The sequence below is a fragment of the Ambystoma mexicanum genome, chromosome 5q, assembly GCF_040938575.1.
Source record: "Ambystoma mexicanum isolate Mex_15411 chromosome 5q, UKY_AmexF1_1, whole genome shotgun sequence".
NCBI classification, from domain to species: domain Eukaryota; kingdom Metazoa; phylum Chordata; class Amphibia; order Caudata; family Ambystomatidae; genus Ambystoma; species Ambystoma mexicanum.
In genome coordinates, this window is record NC_090933.1 from 1,281,303,806 (window position 1) to 1,281,325,562 (window position 21,757).

General features: G+C 49.0%; 1 protein-coding gene across 15 annotated transcripts in view; it reads right to left on the reverse strand.

Annotated features, from left to right (window-relative positions):
• Window positions 1–21,757, reverse strand: part of PLEC (plectin) — a 1,447,724-nt gene that overhangs the window by 334,729 nt on the left and 1,091,238 nt on the right. The window contains exon 1 of one of the 15 annotated variants that reach the window (XM_069621867.1): window positions 6,937–7,208. The exons of 13 other annotated variants lie outside the window; for them this stretch is intronic. In XM_069621867.1, coding sequence (XP_069477968.1) covers window positions 6,937–7,054 — 118 coding nt within the window. In that variant the 5' untranslated portion in view covers window positions 7,055–7,208. Of the gene's footprint in view, window positions 1–6,932; window positions 7,209–21,757 lie in introns of those variants that run through there. One more of the 15 variants, XM_069621875.1, reaches the window with a different exon arrangement.

Here is a 21,757-nt window from a genome sequence, read left to right on the forward strand (position 1 = left end):
TTGTAGTTACCCCAGGATTATTAGAGTGTGAATTTGCAGTTACCCCGGGATTATTACAGTGGGAATTTGCAGCTACCCCAGGATTATTAGAGTGGGAATTTGCCCTGGGATTATTTTGATATCCGCTTGTAGACCTGAGATGCGAACCACTGGAGGCTGAGGTTGGTTTTAGGGGGCCAGGGGATAGCATGAAATGCAGCTTTGCCCTGGTGGGGGCAAAGGCTGCGTATAGAGACTGTGTTGCATCCTGCCATTAAGTGGGATGTATATGCGAGTGGTGTTGTGTACGTGTCCTGCGGCATAATGTGTGGAATGTTGGTGCCTGCGAGTGAATGACAGCTCAGAGAAGGTAGTGTGGCAATGTACAAGTGTTCGGTGTTAGTCAGTTGAGCCCTGAGCTGGGATGCCAGTTCCTACGGCCCCTCTCCTGGGTGGCTTTAGCTTGAGATATAACATGTTCTGAACCATTGGCCCAAAGACGACCTTAGTGGGTAGGCGCTAACCCTGCCCTGAAGTTTTGGGGAGCAAAGTGCTTCTTCACAGCTCAGCCCTGAACCATTGTTGTGCCAAAGACCGCCTCTAGAACTATCTATCGACAGCATTGAGGAGTTCAAGCTATTCCCATGGAGAGATAGTGGAGCCCTGAGTCCGCTGCATATGGCCCTGCCCGGTGCCCTCCAGGTGCCATGGCCCAGCTCAATGTCTGGTTTTCTCTAGTATCTGTATATCGACACGAGTAGAAACGCCAACCTGTATGACGCGTGGACCCGCTCAAGAAGTAATCAATACGGGAAAGCGGCTGCACCCAAGACCTGGGGGACCTTCTCTATGCCAAGGTGATAAATACCATATCATATCATATATAACAACCCATCCTTAGCAGGAGCATCGTGAGAACCATCGGCCCAACACTAAGTCACCCACGGGGGCAAAAAGCCTTGGCATAATAGGCAAGAGCACACCCACATTTACCAGGCGTCCTTCTTGCCGCTTACTCATACACACAGGGACACCGGGATTTAAATGCACTCAGGTGAACCCTGGTTCAGTAATACAAATCATCAAATACAAAGAACCGGTACAAAGTTTCCACGATTAGCAGAAACCGCCAAATAAGGAGTATAGAGACAAAAAGAATTACATTTACTCTCAATTGTTTACCCAAAATTAATCAACAATGTATTCATCTTAATATAAAAACTCATACCAGTTTAAAAATTACAGGCAAGTTTAAAGATGCACCCTATAATCAGTGCCTCATAAAACATGAATTGATATAAAACAATCACAATTTCAGTGTATAGACCACAATACTTACAGAAAAACACATTAAAAACAAATCACAATTCATAACAATCAGCCAACCTGCTAAAATGCTTGGCTAAAGTGCTTCAGTGGTAGCTCTACTGGAATTGCATAGCCCATTATCTGAGTCTATTATCAACCCAACATGTTTCATTCCTAGCAGCACTTTGACAGATATTGTTGGAACTTCTTCAGGGGGTTTTCTGAAAATATGCTCTGGTCTCGTAGTAATCGGACTTAAGACGTGTCTTTTACTCCGTATTATTCTGTGGTACCCTGTCCCATGAAAAGCATATGAATAACTTAATAGGTATTGTTAATTTATTATTTCAACTAATAAAAGTAGGGAATGCCATACCAAATGGTCCTAATTAAATACAGTACCATATCCGGCTTACATACCTACCTATTAAGTGTTCAGTAAATAGTTATGCAGGAGAAGTTAAATCTCTCCGATTTCTCTCTCTCTATGGAAACATAAGCAGACAGACCAGTGGTCACTAGAAAGAAGAGCGATGTAATTGCTCTTCGTATTCACTTAATAATGAATGCAAAATACTAATAGTATAGTTCTTTAAGCAGTCTACTTTTATGGGGTTTTCTCTTCTTAAATAACCTCTTCAGTCATCATCGGGTAGTCGGCAGTTAATGGCATCTGTAGAGGAAACCCAGCCTTTCACTACCATCAACATTTATTAGTCTAGATGGGGGTGGAAAGCAAAAGAGAGCTCTTATAAAGAATCTTAACAAATAATATCTCATATGATGATTCGCCACTCGAAATACTTTGTTTACTTGATTGAAGTCGAGCTTTGGCAAACTTAACAAGGCCTTCCTTTAGCTCTTGAGCCATTATGTGTGTAACGTAAATATCGAGACGTTGTCACCACGAACCGCCGTAACGGAATATCGATGTGGGTAAATCAATTAGTCGCTATCAGCGGGTCCCAACCCTTATACTAGACTCCAGCTGTGTAATGACATAATTCACCGGTCCAGTCTACAATGTAACAGTAGATGTCTGTTTATACCACGAGACAAGAGCAGACTTCATAAAGTATTGCTGGCGTATGTTGGTTCTAATTTACCTGTAACAACGCTGCTTCTCGTCCTGGGTGACATAGGCGACCGCCACGAGCTTTAGTTTCCTTCTTACTAACGGCACACAAGTTTGTGCTCATGACTATATTAACACATATTTAACGTATTAAGGTCTGCCCACGTGGTCTATGCTATTGATAATGCGCACGGCGGCCATCTTAGAGTGTCTGCAGATTCACCGACTCTTAGACTCCTGTGTCAAAACTCAGTGCAGCGTCTTACTTGCAGAGATACAATGTGTCTCGATTGAATCAGAAGTCACTGTCTTACAAAAACTTCAAGTGCGAAGCCTAGTATCTTAATTTGATCGTAACATATATGTAACAATATGAAAGCACAGTCTTTAAAACCACAAGGCACGTCCTGAGATTCCATTATCTTTGAACATCTTAAGTGTTAAAAATATGCCAATCAATAGTGTCGTTCAAGCCCGTTGGGTAACTGCCAGTCAGGTATGTAAGGTGGGCGACTTGTTTGCTGGGTATATTTTTATCTCGGTTCTTCTCATCACTCAAATTGATTTTTCTTAAAACTGTCCATTTAAGTTCAGCCATCACAGAATGTCCTGCCATGGGAGCAGTAAGCCTGCTATTCCTGATGCAGCTTTTGGGCTCGCATATGCGAGTCTTCACTTTTCTTTGGTTTCCGTATATACATTTTTTTTACACGGACACCAAATGGCATAAATCACACAGGTGGTGGTGCGATTTGTGAAGTGCCATTGTGGCCCTCCACCACTCCTTATATGCCAGCCACTCTCCCAGGAGCAGCCAGAGCCCTTACCCTTGGGCAGCGTGTGCGCCCATCCTGGCACATGCCCGCTGGGAACACGGGGTAGAGGCGAGAGCAGGCCGAGAAGATCCCAGAATGGCCTCCAAGCTGCAGGCACACATTAATAATTCACCTGCTGGTTGTGTCAGGCTACAGGCCTCCCTTTGCTTACTCATGGCCTGTGAGAGGGCAGACACTGCGGCTACAGGCCTCCCTTTGCTTACTCATGGCCTGTGAGAGGACAGACTGCGGCTACAGGCCTCCCTTTGCTTACTCATGGCCCGTGAGAGGGCAGACACTGCGGCTACAGGCCTCCCTTTGCTTACTCATGGCCTGTGAGAGGGCAGCCACTGCGGCTACAGGCCTCCCTTGCTGACTCAGGCCCTTTAGAGAGCAGACACTGCGGCTACAGACCTCCTTTTGATTACTCATGGCCCGTGAGTGGGCAGACACTGCAGCTACAGGTCTCCCTTTGCTTACTCATGGCCCGTGAGTGGGCAGTCACTGCACCTACAGGCCTCCCATCCCGACTCGGGGCCCATGAGAGAGCAGACACTGCAGATACAGGCCTCTCTTGCCGACTCGGGCCCATGAGAGAGCAGACACTGCAGATACAGGCCGCCCTTTGCTTACTCAAGGCCCGTGAGAGGGCAGACACTGCGGCTACAGGCCTCCCATCCCAACTCGGGGCCCATGAGAGAGCAGACACTGCAGATACAGGCCTCTCTTGCCGACTCGGGCCCATGAGAGAGCAGACACTGCAGATACAGGCCGCCCTTTGCTTACTCATGGCCCGTGAGAGGGCAGACACTGTGGCTACAGGCCTCCCGTCGCAACTCGGGGCCCATGAGAGGGCAGACACTGCGGCTACAGGCCTCCCGTCGCAACTCGGGGCCCATGAGAGGGCAGACACTGCAGTCAGGTTACAGGCCTCCCTTTGCTTACTCAGGGCCCATGAGAGGGCAGACACTGAGGCTACAGGCCTCCCTTCCCATCTAGGGGCCCATGAGAGAGCAGACACTGCAGATACAGGCCTCTCTTGCCGACTCAGGGCTCATGAGAGACTTGACACTGCAGCTACAGGCCTCCTTTCCAGACTCAGGGCTTAGGAGACACCAGACACTGCGGCAATAGGCCTCGCTTGCCCACTCGGGGCCCATGAGAGACCGGACACTGCAGTCAGTTTACAAGCCTCCCTTTGCTTACTCAGGGCCCATGACAGAGACACTGCAGTCAGGCTATGGACACAATACCACTCAGGACAGTGATCGGACACTGCATTCTGGTTACAGACACTGCAGGTATAATACCACCTATGACACTGACCAGACACTGGACTCAGGTTTCCGGCCACCGAACCCATCATGGCCGACCTAGTGACTGGACACTGCTCTCGACTTGCATGCCTCTCCGTCACCTCGAGAAAAGGGGCAGTGTCTACTCACTAAACCTCAGACATTTATGCCCCGGGCCAATGCCGGACCCACCATGGGAGAGACGCCCAAAACATCTCCCACATTGCAGCCACTCGTCACGTGGGCCTCCTGCCAGTGCCTGCTGGTACCTGTCCTGGGGCGCCAATAATAACCTGGGCACAAGTGATGGCGGGCCTCTAAATATGGCCGACGACCTGCCTTTATATAGCGCCTCGTGCTGAAAGGATGCTGCTTCTAGGCACTGAAAAACAGACTATGTTAAGTCATCCATATCATTAATGGACCGCAAAGGATGAAAGGTGGAGTCGACCCACGGGGCATGAACCCCTTCACCGCCAAGCGGTGTCCGACATTGCCAGTGGTACTGAACCCGTATAACGAATATATATATAGCATACTAGCCAAACTGGGGAGCCTGGGTGCTGGAGCCAAGGAGAAAGAGGTATAAACTAGAGTGCGACGAGGCTAGACCCCCAATAAGGGGATGAGGGAGGGTGGGGCTTAAGTCTTGTGTGGCAGCACCCCGTTACTTTCAATCATGGAAGGGTTTTCATTTTAAAAATACTGCTAACATTTCCAAAGTGTCACCCCCTCAAAACGTACCAATCCCTACCTATCTTTAAGGTTGCAGTTCAAGGATCGGCGCCGACCCCTTGTGTGATCTTGGTCACGCCATCATCCTTGAGTTGGATATTCGGGGAACGAGTGGGAACTTCCATGGCCCAACGACATTGTACTCCTGTAAACAATGGCAGTTCCTTCAGTTGCGCCACAAAGCGATACCACCCCTATGGCTGTGAATGGCTGTGTGTAACCTACACGTGCGGCGAGACGTTCCCCCAGACACAGGGTTTCTGTACAGCAACCGTCTAGACACCCAACCGCTGCGGGCACCAGCCCCACCGGTGTTCCCCGTCAGTAAAATAAACAATATGCAAACATTGGCACGGGCCAGTGTGCCACCAATGTCACCTTGCTCAGAACATCACACCGCCCACACACAAGCAAGCACCAGTGTGTTCCAGTCCCCATGGCCTCCTACAGTGAAGGGCACAAAACGGCACACTGGCGAGCAGCAGTGATCTCCCAGTGCCGCCCTACACTGAAGGGCATAACACAGCAAACTGAAGAGCAGAAGTGTGCTTCCAGTGCCACGGTACACTGAAGAGAACAACACGGCACACTGGCGAGCAGCAGTGTACTCCCAGTGCCGCCCTACACTGAAGGGCATAACACAGCACACTGGCGAGCAGCAGTGTGCTTCCAGTGCCGCCCTGCATTGAAGGGCACAGCACACTGGCGAGCAGCAGTGCTCTCTCGGTGCAACCTTATGCAGAACAGCACATCACCACAAACTGGCATGCAGTGTGCTCCCAATGTCACCTTATGCAGAACAGCACACCGCCACAAACTGGCAAACACCCGTGTGATCCAACCCCCCTAGTCCGTCCTTCCAATGGGGGGATGTGGCACTTCCCATGCATTGAACCCCATTTTCCGTGCCCAGGGGGGCCTGGTTTCAGGTGGGATAATACCAAGCAGTGATGCCGTGCGGGTCTGTGCCGCTGTACCAAGGTGACATCAGGAGCACTAATACCCTCCCAGCCAAAAACAAAAACAATACAAATACGGCCTTTACTGCCAGTTTGTGCCCTTAGACGGCCAAACGCGGGACTCTCTCCGCTGGCACAATGGCCCTGGCAAGAGACACACGCAGTGGCAAGCTACCCGAATGATGGGGTATAATTAGAGGCGCACTAACCGCGCGTGCACACTCACGGACACACATTGGCAAGCTGCATTGTGGCTCGTGGTTTCTGGCAAAGTGGCCAAGGGCGCAATTGTGCGCAATTGTCCCAATAAACGGAGAATCAATGCTAAGGTCAGAACCATTGGCAAAATAAACACTGAAATATAGCGCTATATAATAAGTGACTGCGCGTCTTGGCACCTTGTCGGATCTGGGGACGACCTGATGAGTAGAGCTGGGAACTACGTCCATATTTTTAATAATAATGACACAATTTATATCTTTTATTATCCTTCGTGGACGAAATCCAACAGTCGTTGTTCAAAGCCAGGCTGCGATTCGAGGTTTCCATCAGAGACGGGGGCGCGCACCGGGCACGGAAAGGAGTGCAACGTTACTATGGAAAAACAGACGGAAATCCTAAACTGCCGGGTGCGCGCGGCGGTGCAGGAGTTAAGGCTGCCGGCCACATGTGTGCGCTGGAGTTTGGTACACACTCAGGAGTGACGTGCGGGCCCGCCCAGCGCAGCACCCAAACAGCCACCCACCCACCCACCCCACCCCGGCACCTACCGTCTCCATCCTCCTGCACCTGCCGGCGGCGCCTCCGCCAGTGCCACACGACCACCATGGTCACCACGTGCCCCAGCACCACCAGGGTGGGCAGCAGGCCGTCGCCAGAGGGGTCCATGGGGCGGTGGGCGTGTGTCAGGGCGGGCAGAGGGAGGGTCTCACTGCGAGGGTGTGCAGAGGGGTCTGAGGAGTGGGGGGTGGCAGTGTGAGGGCGAGCAGGGCAGAGCCGCGGAGTCGGGCAGGAGTGAGAGCCGGAGGGCAGGGAGGGGACCCGAGATGGAGGTCAGGCGGGAGGAGTGTGCAGCCCGCCCGTCCGCCTGCACACTGACAGACGGACACCGGTGCTGCCTTCCCTCCCTCCCTCGCTCGCACGCTCGCTCGCTCGCTGGCTCCCAGGTCCTCCCCACTCAGACTCCGGCGCAGAGTGCCACCCTCAGGACTCCGCGAGATAGACCCGACACTGCTGCCAAGTGCTGCGGCCTCCAGTCCGTGTACACCCAGAGCGCCTCCCCGCGCGCGGCCCCTGCATGCAGCACCAGAGCTCCAGCCCCTCCACCCCCCCACTATCTCCGCCACCAGCCCCCAACTTCATATACAATAAAGCCTGACGACCCCTGTATCCTACTGTGCCAACAAACCGCCTCCAGGGCAAGTACCATAGGCCTCCAGCCCCGTACCGCAGGTACATTCCTTACAGCGCATAGTGGCCAGAGCAATGGCACCAGGCGCTATACAAATGCTAACTAACACGTACAATCAGTCCGTCGGCCACCATGGCCCACTGCGTGTACAACCAGACCACCAGCCCCCCACCCCACCCCACCCCAGTGGCCAAGCAGACCGATAGCCCCACACATCGGGTGCATCCAGACCAGCCCCCCCCCCCACCCTCGCATGTACACCTCCGCTACATGCACCGCCACTTCTGACACCTGCACCAACAGCGTTCTGATGCGTGTACACAAGGCCCGCCCTACATTCCGCGCGCTCCACCCTGCAGTGGCTGCTAAGCCAGTCGCACCCCCCTTTCCCCTTAGCATTTTTTTGCCCCGGGGAATGGCGCCTCCAAGTGTCCCTGGTGACTTTGACGGATCAAGCCGTCGGAAGGTCCAGCACCCGGCAGCGCTGGATTATACGGCTATTAAATGACCCCCTCCCCCATCCTCTGCCAAGGTTACCCTGCAGTAAGAGGCAGCTCCCCCCCAGCCCCCCCCCTGCAGCATGCGTGTCACGCATGGGCGACCAGGTACATGCTGAGGCGCGTAGTTCAGACTCACTAAGTGCTATGGGCATACATGTCCACCCTTAATTATAGGGCAGCAGTAGAAGCCCCGCCCCTCCAGCACTTAAGCACTCTCGGGATGTCTCGTGTCAGGCACTAAGGGCCATGTTCCCCTGCTATATCATGGTAGAAAGTGTGCAGTCTCCAGCTTTACCCTTCCTCTTCTATATCATGGTAGAAAGCGTGCAGTCTCCAGCTTTACCCTTCATCTGCTATATCATGGTAGAAAGCGTGCAGTCTCCAGCTTTACCCTTCCTCTTCTATATCATGGTAGAAAGCGTGCAGTCTCCAGCTTTACCCTTCATCTGCTATATCATGGTAGAAAGTGCGCAGTCTCCAGATTTACCCTTCCCCTGCTATATAATGGTAGAAAGCGCGCAGTCTCCAGATTTACCCTTCCCCTGCTATATCATGGTCGAAAGTGTGCAGTCTCCAGCTATACCCTTCCCCTGCTATATCATGGTAGAAAGCGTGCAGTCTCCAGCTTTACCCTTCCTCTTCTATATCATGGTAGAAAGCGTGCAGTCTCCAGCTTTACCCTTCATCTGCTATATCATGGTAGAAAGTGCGCAGTCTCCAGATTTACCCTTCCCCTGCTATATAATGGTAGAAAGCGCGCAGTCTCCAGATTTACCCTTCCCCTGCTATATCATGGTCGAAAGTGTGCAGTCTCCAGCTTTACCCTTCCCCTGCCGTATCATGGTGGAAAGTGCGCAGTCTCCAGCTTTACCCTTCCTCTGCTATATCATGCTCGAAAGCGCGCAGTCCCCAGCTATACCCTTCCTCTGCTATATCATGGTAGACAGTGCGCAGTCTCCAGCTATACCCTTCCTCTGCTATATCATGGTAGAAAGTGCGCAGTCTCCAGCTTTACCCTACCTCTGCTATATCATGGTAGAAAGTGCACAGTCTCCAGCTTTACCCTTCCTTTGCTATATCATGGTAGAAAGTGCGCAGTGTCCAGCTCTACCCTTCCCCTGTTATATCATGGTCGAAAGTGCGCAGTCTACAGCTTTACCCTTCCACTGCTATATTATGGTCGAAAGTGCGCAGTCTCCAGCTTTACCCTTCCTCTGCTATATCATGGTAGAAAGTGCGCAGTCTCCAGCTTTACCCTTCCCCTGCTATATCATGGTAGACAGTGCGCGGTCTCCAGCTTTAACCTTGATTTTCTACTAGCCCTCTTTTCCAGTCCCAATCCTGTAAATAGTGTTTCGCTCTTAACTACACCCATTGCGTGTGGAGTGTGTCCGAGTGGAAACTGCAGGGGTGTTGCCAGGTCTGGAAAAGACCCGGGGCTGCGCTAATGTCGGGACTAGCCTTTTGGTTGTAGCCCCTCAGCTTCTATCTATCCGAGGCTCCAAACACCACCACCCCCACCCCTCTCTGTCTCTCCTAGTGACGTCTCTGCTGGAAAAGAAACACCAGAAGGATTAGTCCCACGTGCTACCACGACTAACTCAAGCCTGCAATAGCGCCAACATTGACGCAGCAATAGCGCCCCCAGCCCACATAGACGCAGCACGGCCTGTGAGGTAAGGGGCGGGGTAGCATAGGGGCTACGCGGCAGCTTCGAATCCCGATCCTGCGCTTAGAAAGCAATCTTTGGTATTAAAGTCCTAGTTAAAGAGCTCGCTTAAGAGACTCCCGGAAGTCTGGGAAATCTCCCGACTGCTCAAAATGTTCCTAGATCATGATATTGATGAACTTCACCCGAAGTTCATAAAATCTCCCCAAAAATAACAATGCGCTCAAAATTCTATACAACTGTGGCAAATGTAGGAGTTTCGGGTCACTTCTAATCCCCCTGGCTCCGCCCACCCACAGCCCCGCAGTCCATCACTCCGGGATTTTACTGTGGTTCCCGCCCCCTTCCTGTTCCTTCTTCCTTATCTTCATCGCCCCACACGTTTCTTCTCTTTTCTTTTATACTCCCTCTCTCCAGCTCGCCTTTTCTTCCCCGCGTGTTCCCTTTTCACTCTTCCTCTGCCCCCCACTGCCATTGCCCCAGTTGTATTCTCTTGCTTAGCATGGCCCTCATAATTTGCGGCCCCTCTCTCTTTCTCCAGGCTCCCCGTCAGTGGGGGTATCTCTTTCCCTCGTCTTGCTCTGCCTCCGTCTCTCCCTCGCACCCACCTCACCCCTCTCTTGCCAGCTGCTAGGAATGAAGTACCACATATGTCTTTCTGGCTGCATCTGTGGTAGACGGGCCGTATGTATGGGCCGTGTAAGGTGGGTTCCTTACAGGGTCGTACTGGGACATAACATCGGTCCATGTTCTAATGCAAAAGTGACCCGCAATCACACATTGAAATGTGTTACTTTACCACAACAGACTGAGTACTACCAAGGTGGGGTGTTTTGGGTAAAATCTGTTGCAAATAACACATTTGAAAACATATTTGCTTAGTAACATTGGTTAAAACTAAAGAAGTAACTTATTTTATTTCATTATTTGTATTTGGTTTAACAAATGTTACAAACATATAAAATTAAACAATTACAAAATGTTTAAAAGGCTTTTAAATTCTCACTATTAACAGATGAGACGCCAAACAAAGCAAAACAGAAAACTGACTATCCAGTAATAACGAGCAGTAAAATACCCTTCCCAAGGAAAGCAGTATTTCATTCATAACCACACATCTCCGCATTTCCTCAATCCTCAGCTTTCCTCTAAGGTTAGTTAACATTTCTATATCAATGGATCAGTGTTGAGCTGCTGTTTTTTTCCCCTCCAAGGCCAATGTACATCGATTGCACCCTTAGAAGGTACATCGCGCCCAACAGGTCTAGCACCGCTGATGTCAGAAGCACTTCATGCCCCGTCATCATTCCGTACCATAGGTGGTCTGATGTTAACCCATCATCCCCTGAGACGAATCTCCGCAGGTTTTCCAATCTCAGGGAGCACGTGCCATCACATTCTATTACTCGATGTCGAAGGGATTGATTTGATGGAATGGCGCAGACTTTGCAGAGTTTAATCGCTTTATCAACATTAAGTCGAACCCTTAGAAAGTTGTTCCTGATTTTGATGTCAGGGTATTTCTCCAGATACCTTGGGAGAAATCCCAATTTGTTGTCTACTACCAAGAATGTGTTGCAAAGAGTTGTGTTCCCTACTTTTGCGATTGTCTCAATCCAGTCTAGTGTTTCTAGTTTTCGCTTTACCTTTAAAGGGTTTGTGAGGAGGGTTTCGAGGTCCGATTCTGTTTTGGCTAAGGCGATTTTCACTCTATTCTCTAAGCCTGCCAATGTTCTAGACTTCGAGTGGATGAGATGCACTTTAATATCCTCATAAAGGGAGCCTGGTGTCCGACTCATAATCTCTCATTTTAGGCCCAATTTATACCGCAGATGCCACCCAGGAGTACTCAATGGTAAATTTAAGGCCCCCTTCCACACTCTTCCTTCTATCTTAGACCACTTTGTGTCCCACAATTGTGATTTGGCTTCTAAGCCATATCGTAAGATCGGGGCTATTTTTGCTGTGTAATACTTTAACATTAGTAGTATAGAGAATTTACAGTACTTTATAAAACTGGCCCACTCTGGCCAACAAAGTGGTTCGTTCTGGCCCAAAAACTTGGCCCATATTAGAATCATGGGTTGGTAATTTGGGCACTGCCATGTTGCCCTCTAGGCCGGTGCGAGTCTTGTTCCTTATTACAATATATTTCACGCAGGGGTACAGAGACATCCAATGGGCAACGAGCGCAAAGTGTCTCTGATGAGCCGAGGAAGTCGGACCTGGCAGACGCCCTGCATTGGCAAGCTACCAGTCTGATTCTATGCTGTGTGTAACCCACTGTTCGTCCCTTTCCCAGTCCACACACTATAGGCCCCTGGATGACTGGCACGGCAGAGGGGGGGGGGTCCAATGGGAAGGCATGAGCAAGGCATATAAAGCTTAACACACCAAGTTCCCTCTCCCATCCCCCCACACCAAACAAGAAAGGGAAGAAAAAACACACCTGCCAGAAAACTTGCAGCAAATCTCTGCCGTGATGTCATAGCTGTTGATTATGAATCCCACAATCCCCTGAAATGACATCATGGTGAGAGATGAACGCAAACTTCCCTTCCTGAAAGCTGCGATGCATGGGAAGGCATTAACCAACCCCAACTGCACGGGCACCCCGAAATAAACAGACATGGGACAGATGAAGTGTGGGGCGCACGCCTGGCGTGAGAGCAAAGACATTGCTAGGGTGATAGAATGTTTGGTCCCCGAGGGAAGGGAGGGCCTTTATCTGCAGTCAATGGCCCGGCTACAGCATGCTCCTCTCCAAGTGCTTCTTATCAAAACAACATGTAAACATTCAGTGCAGACCGGAGGTCGGCTTTTCCCATCATAAAAGCAGGGGCAGGCAAGCCCCAGAAAGAGAAAAACTGCAGAACTATAGGAACAGTAAAATGTCTGAAATAAAAAAGTAATTTTAAAAAACATTACCAGATAATAATGAACATGCCATTATAACACTTCAGTAAAGTCATGAAGGTGGCCTTTTACAGAAATAGAATCTATTCCTGACCGGGCACATTCTTGCACAAACCTTACACTAAAGGCACGGTTTCGTTATCCTCAATGCTAGCCACTTTCTAGATCTCAAGATATCTAAACCTATTATTTTTCTGCATAAACATCGGAATTTTTTTTTAATACAACTATTAATCACGGAGACCTAAAAAACAGCCTCACTAACCCACAAAGTGTAAAGCCTGAAGGGGGAAGTCTTGGGCGACCAAACTCGCTCGTGACAACCAGCAAAGGTCAGAAAGATCAAACCTTTCGGCCACTAAATTTGGGGTGGAAAATCGCTCTCAAACACAGGGTGTGGATTCAGCTCCAGCAGGCCACTGTCAAGGAGATTTAGAAATAATGAAGTACAGCTGGCTTGCTGGTGTCTTAGGAAAGTTGCACCATAAATAGACTGCTCACCCCAATCAAAGTCCAGAATTCTTTTGGGCTCATGGAACTCTCGAGGGTTTAAATCTCTATCTTCCGAGGATTTGAAGGAACTGGGCCATTTCGATATCCTTTGCTTCCAGGAGACATGCAAAAGATCTGGGTTACGAGGCACTCTTAAATCCGGCCTGTAAGGGTTTGTCGGACAGACCGTTCTCAGGCCTGCTCACGTTGATTAAAGCGGACAATGGTTTTAAAATAGGTAGCCATATGAACCCAAACCTATATGTCCAAATAGTGAAGCTGCGAAGGCAATCTTTGGTGGCTGGTGGGGGGGGGGGAGCGGTCACTCTAATCTCCTGCAGATAAACTTGTACAGAAGTGTCAACAAATTAGATGTTGAAACTTTCATTAAATCAGTGATGAGTAGGGTGGATGGGGCTTTAATTGATTGGGCGGACCCTCAGATCTTGATATGTGGGGACCTCAACATGCGGCTACTGTCTTGGGACGGTGTGCCACTTCGGCCTTCACAAAACTACGGGGGCAGAAAAATGGTTGAGGGAAACAAGGTCCTGCAAAGTCTTGGTGCTAAATGGGCAAATTGATGGTGATAGACCCGGGGCCTGTACCTGGAGAAATGGAGCTCATAAGGCTTGCCTGGATTACTGTTTTGTTTCTAAATGTGTTTGGGTCAAGGGAGAGCGGTTTGAGGTCCTAAACTTAACTCCCGAGTGACCATGATATGCTGGCCATTACCCTCGTATTGCCCCACGCAGTCCAGGCCACTAAGAAAATTCCTATTGTTGATTTAGCATGGGGAAAGAACAGATTAAGGATCAACCCCAGAGAAGTGGTTAAAATACCAAAGCTCTTTATAGAAGCCATTGCGGGCGATCCTGACATGATGGAATACTCGTGGATTTTGAAGGATTTTACCCAAGTCCAAGAAAAGGGCGGAAACATCTGCATAACTCCTAGACATGCTTACGACCATGATGCAGTGAGGGCCAGAAGAGCCATGCAAATAGATATCAAAAGGCTGCAGAGGGAGGAAGACCCGGGTGTAAATGAGGACATAAGGCTACGCAGGCAAAAATATAAAAACTGGGTTAAGGCCAATAAAGCGAGGAACCTGCAGAATGATGCAGAAACAATGTTAGGAGCTGTCTGCAGGAGAAATACTAGACACATTTGGTACCTTATCAACAATGGTGGGACCTTTAGAGAGATTCACATGATGGGCCAGGTCACAGAAGACTGATGGGTGGAGCATTACTCTACCCTCTTTTCTTAAGGGTACAAAAGCCCAGAGGCGGAGAGGAGTATAGAGGGAAGGGGCTGGGCCATTGACATCGCTGAGGCCAGAGGGATGCTGTCAAATTTCATCTTGAAGTTGAATATCGACATTGGGCTAAACTGGCTGTGGCCGAGGTTAAACAAGTGAAGGCCACCAGACAGGTGCCTCTATCCTGGCGAGAGGCTATTGTGGTCCCTATATTGAAGAAGGGCTATGGAGGCGACCAGAAGAACTATCGCCCTTCTTGACTCCTTGGGGAAGCTCTCTGCCTCTGTTATTCTGTGGGATTTGAGCACATGGGCGACAAAGAGCGGCCGACTTGACCGTCCCAACAGTCTGGCTTTGTTAAGGGGATGGGGACATCTTTGAACTTGCTCATCCTCAACCTGTTGAAGCAGGGTGCCATAGAGTCTAAAACCTGCATCTATATGGCTTTTATCGACCTTAGACAGGCATTTGATGGGGTCGACAGGCAACGCCTGTGGGCCAAATTAAAGAACTGGAATTGTCCAACAGATGTACTCAAGGCAATAGTTAATCTCTATACGGGCACCTCAATTCAAATAAGGATAACCACAGAAGGGACTCTGTCGAGGAAAATGTTATCACTTACTGTGGGCTAAAGCAAGCGTGCACCTTAGCTCCCCTGTTATTTAGTCTCTACCTCTCAGATTTGGGAAATTCACAGGGGGCGATTCAAGCTCTCCCCCAAAGATTAAACAACCAGATAGTGCCCTGGGTTCTATACACTGATGACATTGTTTTCTTGGACCAAACGCCTATCGGACTTCAGCGACGAATCGAGGCATTTAAACACTACTTGGCGGAGAACGGTATGGCAATAAATGTCAACAAATGAAAGGTCCTTGTGATGTCATTGGAGTGCAGTAAACAAAGGGAGACTTTCCGGGGGAGGGTGAAAGACCAACCCTTGGAGGTGGTTGAATCTATTGTCTACTTATGAAATGTGATTAATAAAAATCTGAATGACAAAGGCCACTAAACTTTCTTGAGGGACAAATTAATAAAAACTAACCACTCAGGGGGATGCCATTTTCAAGCGCTATTGCTGCTTCTCATTGACACCGGTGATCACCTTCTACAAACAGGAGGTGGTGCAAGCACTTCCATATGGCGCTGAAGCAATTCTAAACCTCACATGGGCAGTGTGGGCGTTATTGGAAGGTTAATTCTGGCACAAAGTGCAGAGACTGCCAAGATTGTTGCTGGTAGCAGTAATACGCCACAAACTGCACTTACAGTCCTTGACCTCGTTGGTGCAATGGAAATCCATATCGCTCTACCGTAAATGTATGCTAGAAGAGGAGGCGCTCTCCTTCACAATTCTGAGACCTCAGATGGTGGAGGGAAAGGCCATCAAAGAATGGAGAATGAATATAGAAGCGATGTTGCTTTTCCATCGCATCGATCCGGTGGTCCTGGCGGGCAACCCAACCAAAGTCAAAGATCTTTTGGAAAAATCCAACTGGATAGAAACTACTGAAGCCAAGGGGAAAGAAACTCTGAGGAATGGACTATGGAAAGAGGAAAAAAGGGGCTAACGATCTCCCAAAGTACCTTCAGAAATGTCCATCATCCTGTTACAGAGATCGCTTGTTAAGATGTCAGTTGAACATCATGCCTTCAAAGGAGGTTCTATTAAGACATCAAATACAGGAGGAAAATGCCTGCTGTCGATATTGTCCAGAAAAGGGCCAGGTAGAATCCCTACACATCTAATGACGAGGTGTCCGGCTCCATTTGATCTAAGGTCACTCTGTTTAGGAGAGCAATTGAGAAAAATGGTCTCATTGACAATGGTGGAATGGTGGGAGTTGGTGCTAGTGGGAGAAAGAGTTTGTATGGTACTGGCGGCAGTGAGATTTGTGGAGAGAATCTTTAGAGAAGGCAACTGAATTTGTGGGGAACGATTGCAACCTATGATTAATTCTACTCCTCTGTTGGGGTTTATGAGGAGTTCATACTGCTTTAGTAGTGGGAATCTTTAGATAGCAATGGGCGTGGAAGGTTACTTCTGCTTTCTTTTAATTCGTTTTAACTTGTGATTTTGCTTTGTCATTGAGTTCTTTCTCTTCTTTTTTGGGAGGAATGGATGCAAACTGTTAAATGGTTTCTATTTGCTTTCTATATGTCTGTTTGAAACCAAAGAAAGTACCAAACAATATTTGCATAATCAATACTTGACCTGCGGCTCTCTGGATGTTTTGGACTACAGCTCCCATGATCCCTCACCTTTGGGTGTGCTGGCTAAGGCTAATGGGGTTAGTAGTACAAAACATCTGGAGAGCCAAAGGTTGCAGACACCTGCCATAGGGCGTAACTGTAAATCCTGCAAAAGCATTTCCACAAGTTCTGAAACACTGAGAGCAAGGCATCCCACTAACTCCAAAACACTGCTTACCCCCCCCCCCCAACACCACCGCCATCTATCTTCCATTGCGCCTTCCCCGAACTTCGTGTCCTTTCCACGCCTCGTCAGTATTTGGGCAAATCAGCACACGTGGTGCTTTATCGGTGCCATCTATGTTATATACACTAATCTTTCTATAAGGGTATGTTGAGGAGTGGGCACACATTTTTCAGAGGGCCAATTCCTTTGGTTGTTTCCAGATGCTTCCATTTATTTTGCCACCTCCATTTGAGGATAAGCCCGGGCATTCAATCCACTATTCTAGGACTTCCCTCCTCCCACATTCTCAAGACTGTCATGTACCCAAAGACTTCTCCGTGTACTAATCTTCTATTCACCAAAATTGCCTGGAAACGCCATCAGATTATCAAAAAGACGGTGGGACACACTGTTCTTTCTGCATTATAGAATTATGGACCTCCTAAAGCCCCTATTTATTTATTTATTTGTATTTATTGTGCATTTGTAAGGCACTTACACCGCAAGTAAATTGTGCTGCAAAGCGCCCACAGGGCAGCATGGAGGGAACATAGGATTGAAAATCAGATACAACAATGAAAGATAGAGGCGGACCTACTAGGCCTTGTGAGCATTCAGAAGGTAAATGCAGGGAGTAGGAAGGTTGGGAATAAGTGCTAAGGAGTGAGCAGCTGTAAGTGCCTAGGTAAGTGGTCAGCTGCATATAGTTAAGTGACGGTGTGTGGTGGCATAGGCCAGTGGGTGCCAAGGCAAGTGCTGGGAGCGGGCAGAGGCTGAAGGTCATTGGGTGTGAGAGGCCAGAGCCCAGGTGGACACTTAAGGACCCTGCTCACCAATCTCAGCACCAGTGGGGTTTCAGCAAAGGGGGGATGAAGGGAAAGGGAAGGTCTTGAGGAGCTTCCGGAATTTTAGGAGATCCGGCGCAATGACCATCACCTGCCTCCCCCCTACACTGCATCCCTCCACCCCCTTTGTCTGTAACACCCAGTACCCCTGCTCACCCTGCTTCTGCTTCTTATTTTGTCACATGGTTTTCATTTTTATTCCTATGCGACGATACGCAGATCCTGGACCGCCTTGATCTCTCTCGCCCTGAAACTGCGCTTTGGCTTAGAAGCTGTCAGGGGGATCTGTGTGCCTGGATGGCTAATAACTCATTGAAACTTAATGGCAGCTAGCCTGAGGTTTTGATGGTAGGCACGACCAGTCCGCTCTCCTTTTGGACTCCGGAGTTCTGGCCAGTCTCTTTCAGCCTGTTCCCTCTTCCATCCCCTTCAGTGAGAAATTTGGGGATGAAGTTCTCAGCCTCCCTCTCTATGACAGAGCAGGTTGGTGCAGTTTGTAAATCTGGCCATTTCAAGCTGCACACCTTGAGGAACGTTTTTCCTTTTTTTCCCTGTAATCGTCATGCCCCTGTGGTAGCTGCACTTCCAGTTGCTACAGAATGCGGTGGCCAGAGCAATCTTGCGTCCCCCCTCCTAGAGCACATATGTCACCGATTTTGAGACCGCTGCACTGGCTTCCAATTGAGAAAGGGATTTTGTTTAAATCAGTGTGCCTCTTACATCGAGCCTTCTACAAGGAGCTGAGTACTTTCAGGAAAAATGTGTCAACTATGTTCCCTCTCATCCTCTCCGTTCTCAGACTGCTCTTTGGCTATCATTACCTCTTTTTCGACGGTCACAAATTGGTGGCTGTGCTTTTTCTGTAGTAGCTGAAAGGGCCTGGAATCAGCTGCCCTGGGCTCTTCAAGCTACTACCAACCATTTGGCCTTTCAGCGTTCTCTGAAGACCCTTCTTTTTAGGCTGTCTCTCCAAATACTTCCTCATCTCGACTACTCTAGCACCAAGATGCCCTTGGGCGTATGTACGCTGTATAAATACATAGAACATAACATTCATCCATCCATCCACAGGCCAAGGTCTGGATGCCCCTCTGGCAGCAGCAAAAAGTGCCCATCCGTACAGAAGTTTCTTTCTCAGATTCTGCCCCCTCTGGATACAGGGAGCGGGGGATCTATCGAAGTGACGACAGACTCCAATTAATCCTGCTCGAACCACAATATCCATTGTGGGGCACCCGATAAACCAGAAGAGGTCGCTGGTATGGGATCAAATCCCTACAGGGTCCCCAACAACTGGCGAACAGAAAAAGTGTCCAAGTTCACCCATTTGGAGGGCAATCCCATCACAGCCATAGCAAGGGGGAATGGCACTTCCTACAAGCAAGCAAAGCTCCTATCCCCAAGTTACCCAAATGAAGAGTGCCTGCCACGGAATGTAGTGAAACAACATGGATGACAGGCCTGTTAGCATATTCGTTACTTCCAAGCCACAGCCATTCTAGTCTCCGAAATAACATGTACACAGCATTTAGAATGTATTCTAATTAGCACATTTTTGGAAAGAGGGAACGAGTTGTTGGTGAGTGCTGGAGAGGTGTTACACAAACCTCATAAGGTCAGCGAGAGACAGAGAAGGATACAAAGAACCCTTCTAGTCAGGAAGCATGACATATGAAACACATATACCAACATTCCAACTTACGCAGTGATTGAGAGGAGCCCCAGAGATGCCCCAATGTATATTACCACAGTCCGATTTGCGCACACGTCTATCGCCTCATTCAATCCCTTTGGACACAATGCTCATAGCATGATTGTCCACGATAGTCCCTTTAATGCACGAAAAGCTCCTCCCTTTGGAGCTCACCACAAATGCAATTCAGCTATTTCTTTATTGCCCTTTTGGGATAGTGGGGCTTGTTTTCTCTTAATGAAGTCTTCTACAACTTGCGAGTGGGCCCAAGATTTAAATTAACACTGAAGCAGTGATGACTAGTTTATGTACATTGCACTGGGAGATTAATCCTAGTATTTAGAACACTTCAAAATGTCAAAATGAAACAGGAGACCTTTCCCTGCACATGAATGAAGTACTTAAGAAAAGGTCTAGCGCTTATGCTGGAGGACGCTACAAAGTTAAACATATATTCAAGTGACAACGGTTAAAGAGCTCCAGGAAATCCCGAACAGTATTTGTGTTGTCAGTTGTAGATGGCACAGGCTTGCCCTTAAGATCTCCGTTTACTGGGGAAGAGTCCTGGGAGTTGAGGGTGAACTTACTATGGCCATGAAGAAGCGCGGTTTAGGGTAGGATATTGTCAGCGGTGGGAGGTTTGAGCCTGATCTGGTATCATTAAGACCCTAAAAGCACTGTCCTGAATTCAGAAGGTGCACTCATAATAGCCCGAGCATCTCCCACACTGCAAAGTCTCTCTGCACTCTGGGGAGTCTTCCTGGACCAGTTACTGAACCCACATCTCCATGGCCTGGAACGGTTCATGTACAGGCATGGGGTGAAAATAGCCCCAACTCACTTAAAAGAGCGTCTCGTTTATGACTCGGTGCTACGTCGCCATGGAGACAAGGTCACATCCTGTACCGCAGCGTGAAGTGGAATCCATCAGACCCCACTTTGCAGCCACACCTGAAACCACATGTTCATAAAGGAAAGAAGAGATACACTGAAAAATATCATGAAAACACAACCGCAAGCCTTAAACGCAGCAAACCGCACAAACCTCACTACACTGCAACAAAACAAACCACACATAGACCCGCACAACAGCACACGACGACTACCGACCGTAAAACACCCCAAACCCAGCCAACGGACCCACCGGGCTGAAGCTGCCAACAGCAAATCACTGCTCTCTTGCACTTTTCTCGCTCGATCCCACTAACTCACCCCAGCCCCTTTCCTTTTCAGAGCCGCCAGAGCGCCAGGGGATCACTCCGGTGGTGATAGTGCGCGGTACAAATATCCTTTAACATTAACATATATAAAAAAGGTCCGTGTGTAGAATGTCTAGTGTTATGATCAAAATGAATTATGGGTACAGTATCCAGATGTGGTGAACACCGCCTCCTTATCGTAGGCACACCTGGGTGCCAAGCGGTCTGCACCGTATATTACATTCTCCTCTTTATGGCAAACCCGATTCATTTCGTTAGCAGTTCGATTGGCAACACTGCCCATTTAGCAGACTGGGGCAGCCACACATTCACCTACTCAAATGTGCTTTTACCCCACTCAGGCTTGGCAGGGGATCTCAAAAGCCGGAGTGCTGAAACCCAGAGAAACTCTTTTACCGAAGTAATCAGTGGCAGAGACAGGTTGGGGTGGTGGGGGGTGGGGCGATGCCCCTCCGGCAGCCCACTGGTGCCCATTGCGCCCCTCAGTTGGAAGTAATGGCAGTCTCATAATCAAGCCGGGCGCCTCCACCTAGTTGGACGTCACACTCTGCTCCAGCCCTGGTCGTTCCTATAACCACTAAATGAATTCTGGGAAGTGTAGTAGTAGTACAGGTTCAAACCAACTCTGCGCAGACCCCAGAGGACAACAAAAGAGCACTGGCGTTACCTGTTCCAGGGGCCACGTTCTATGCTACTTATGCACACACTTCAAACGATGCTCCTTAAATGCAGAACCCCCCTTTATACAAGAATAGCGAAGTAGCCTGCATGCACGGCTCTGGACCGCCATTATAGGGGCAGAAATCCGTGCATTTTCAGTGTGTGCCTGCACGCTGTCCATAGCTGCCCAATAAAGGCAGTAAAACAAAACGCATCATTAGAAACACTGTTGCTAATTCACATCCCGTCTCACAATTTACCAGAGTGCAATGGTTCATTTACAGGTTATTCGCATTCGCATAGTCCAGCTGCTGCACGAGAAAACCAGCATGACCGAAGCCACACGCATGGCTATGGCGCGCACAATGATGTGTATTGTCATTTGTGAAGGCAGAGGAGTGGCAAGGAAACTGACTGGCACACTATATTGGGTGTGGGGGTACATTATGCGTAGCGTGGAGGGCATTATGCAAGTATAATGTATGTGTGGGGTTTAGCC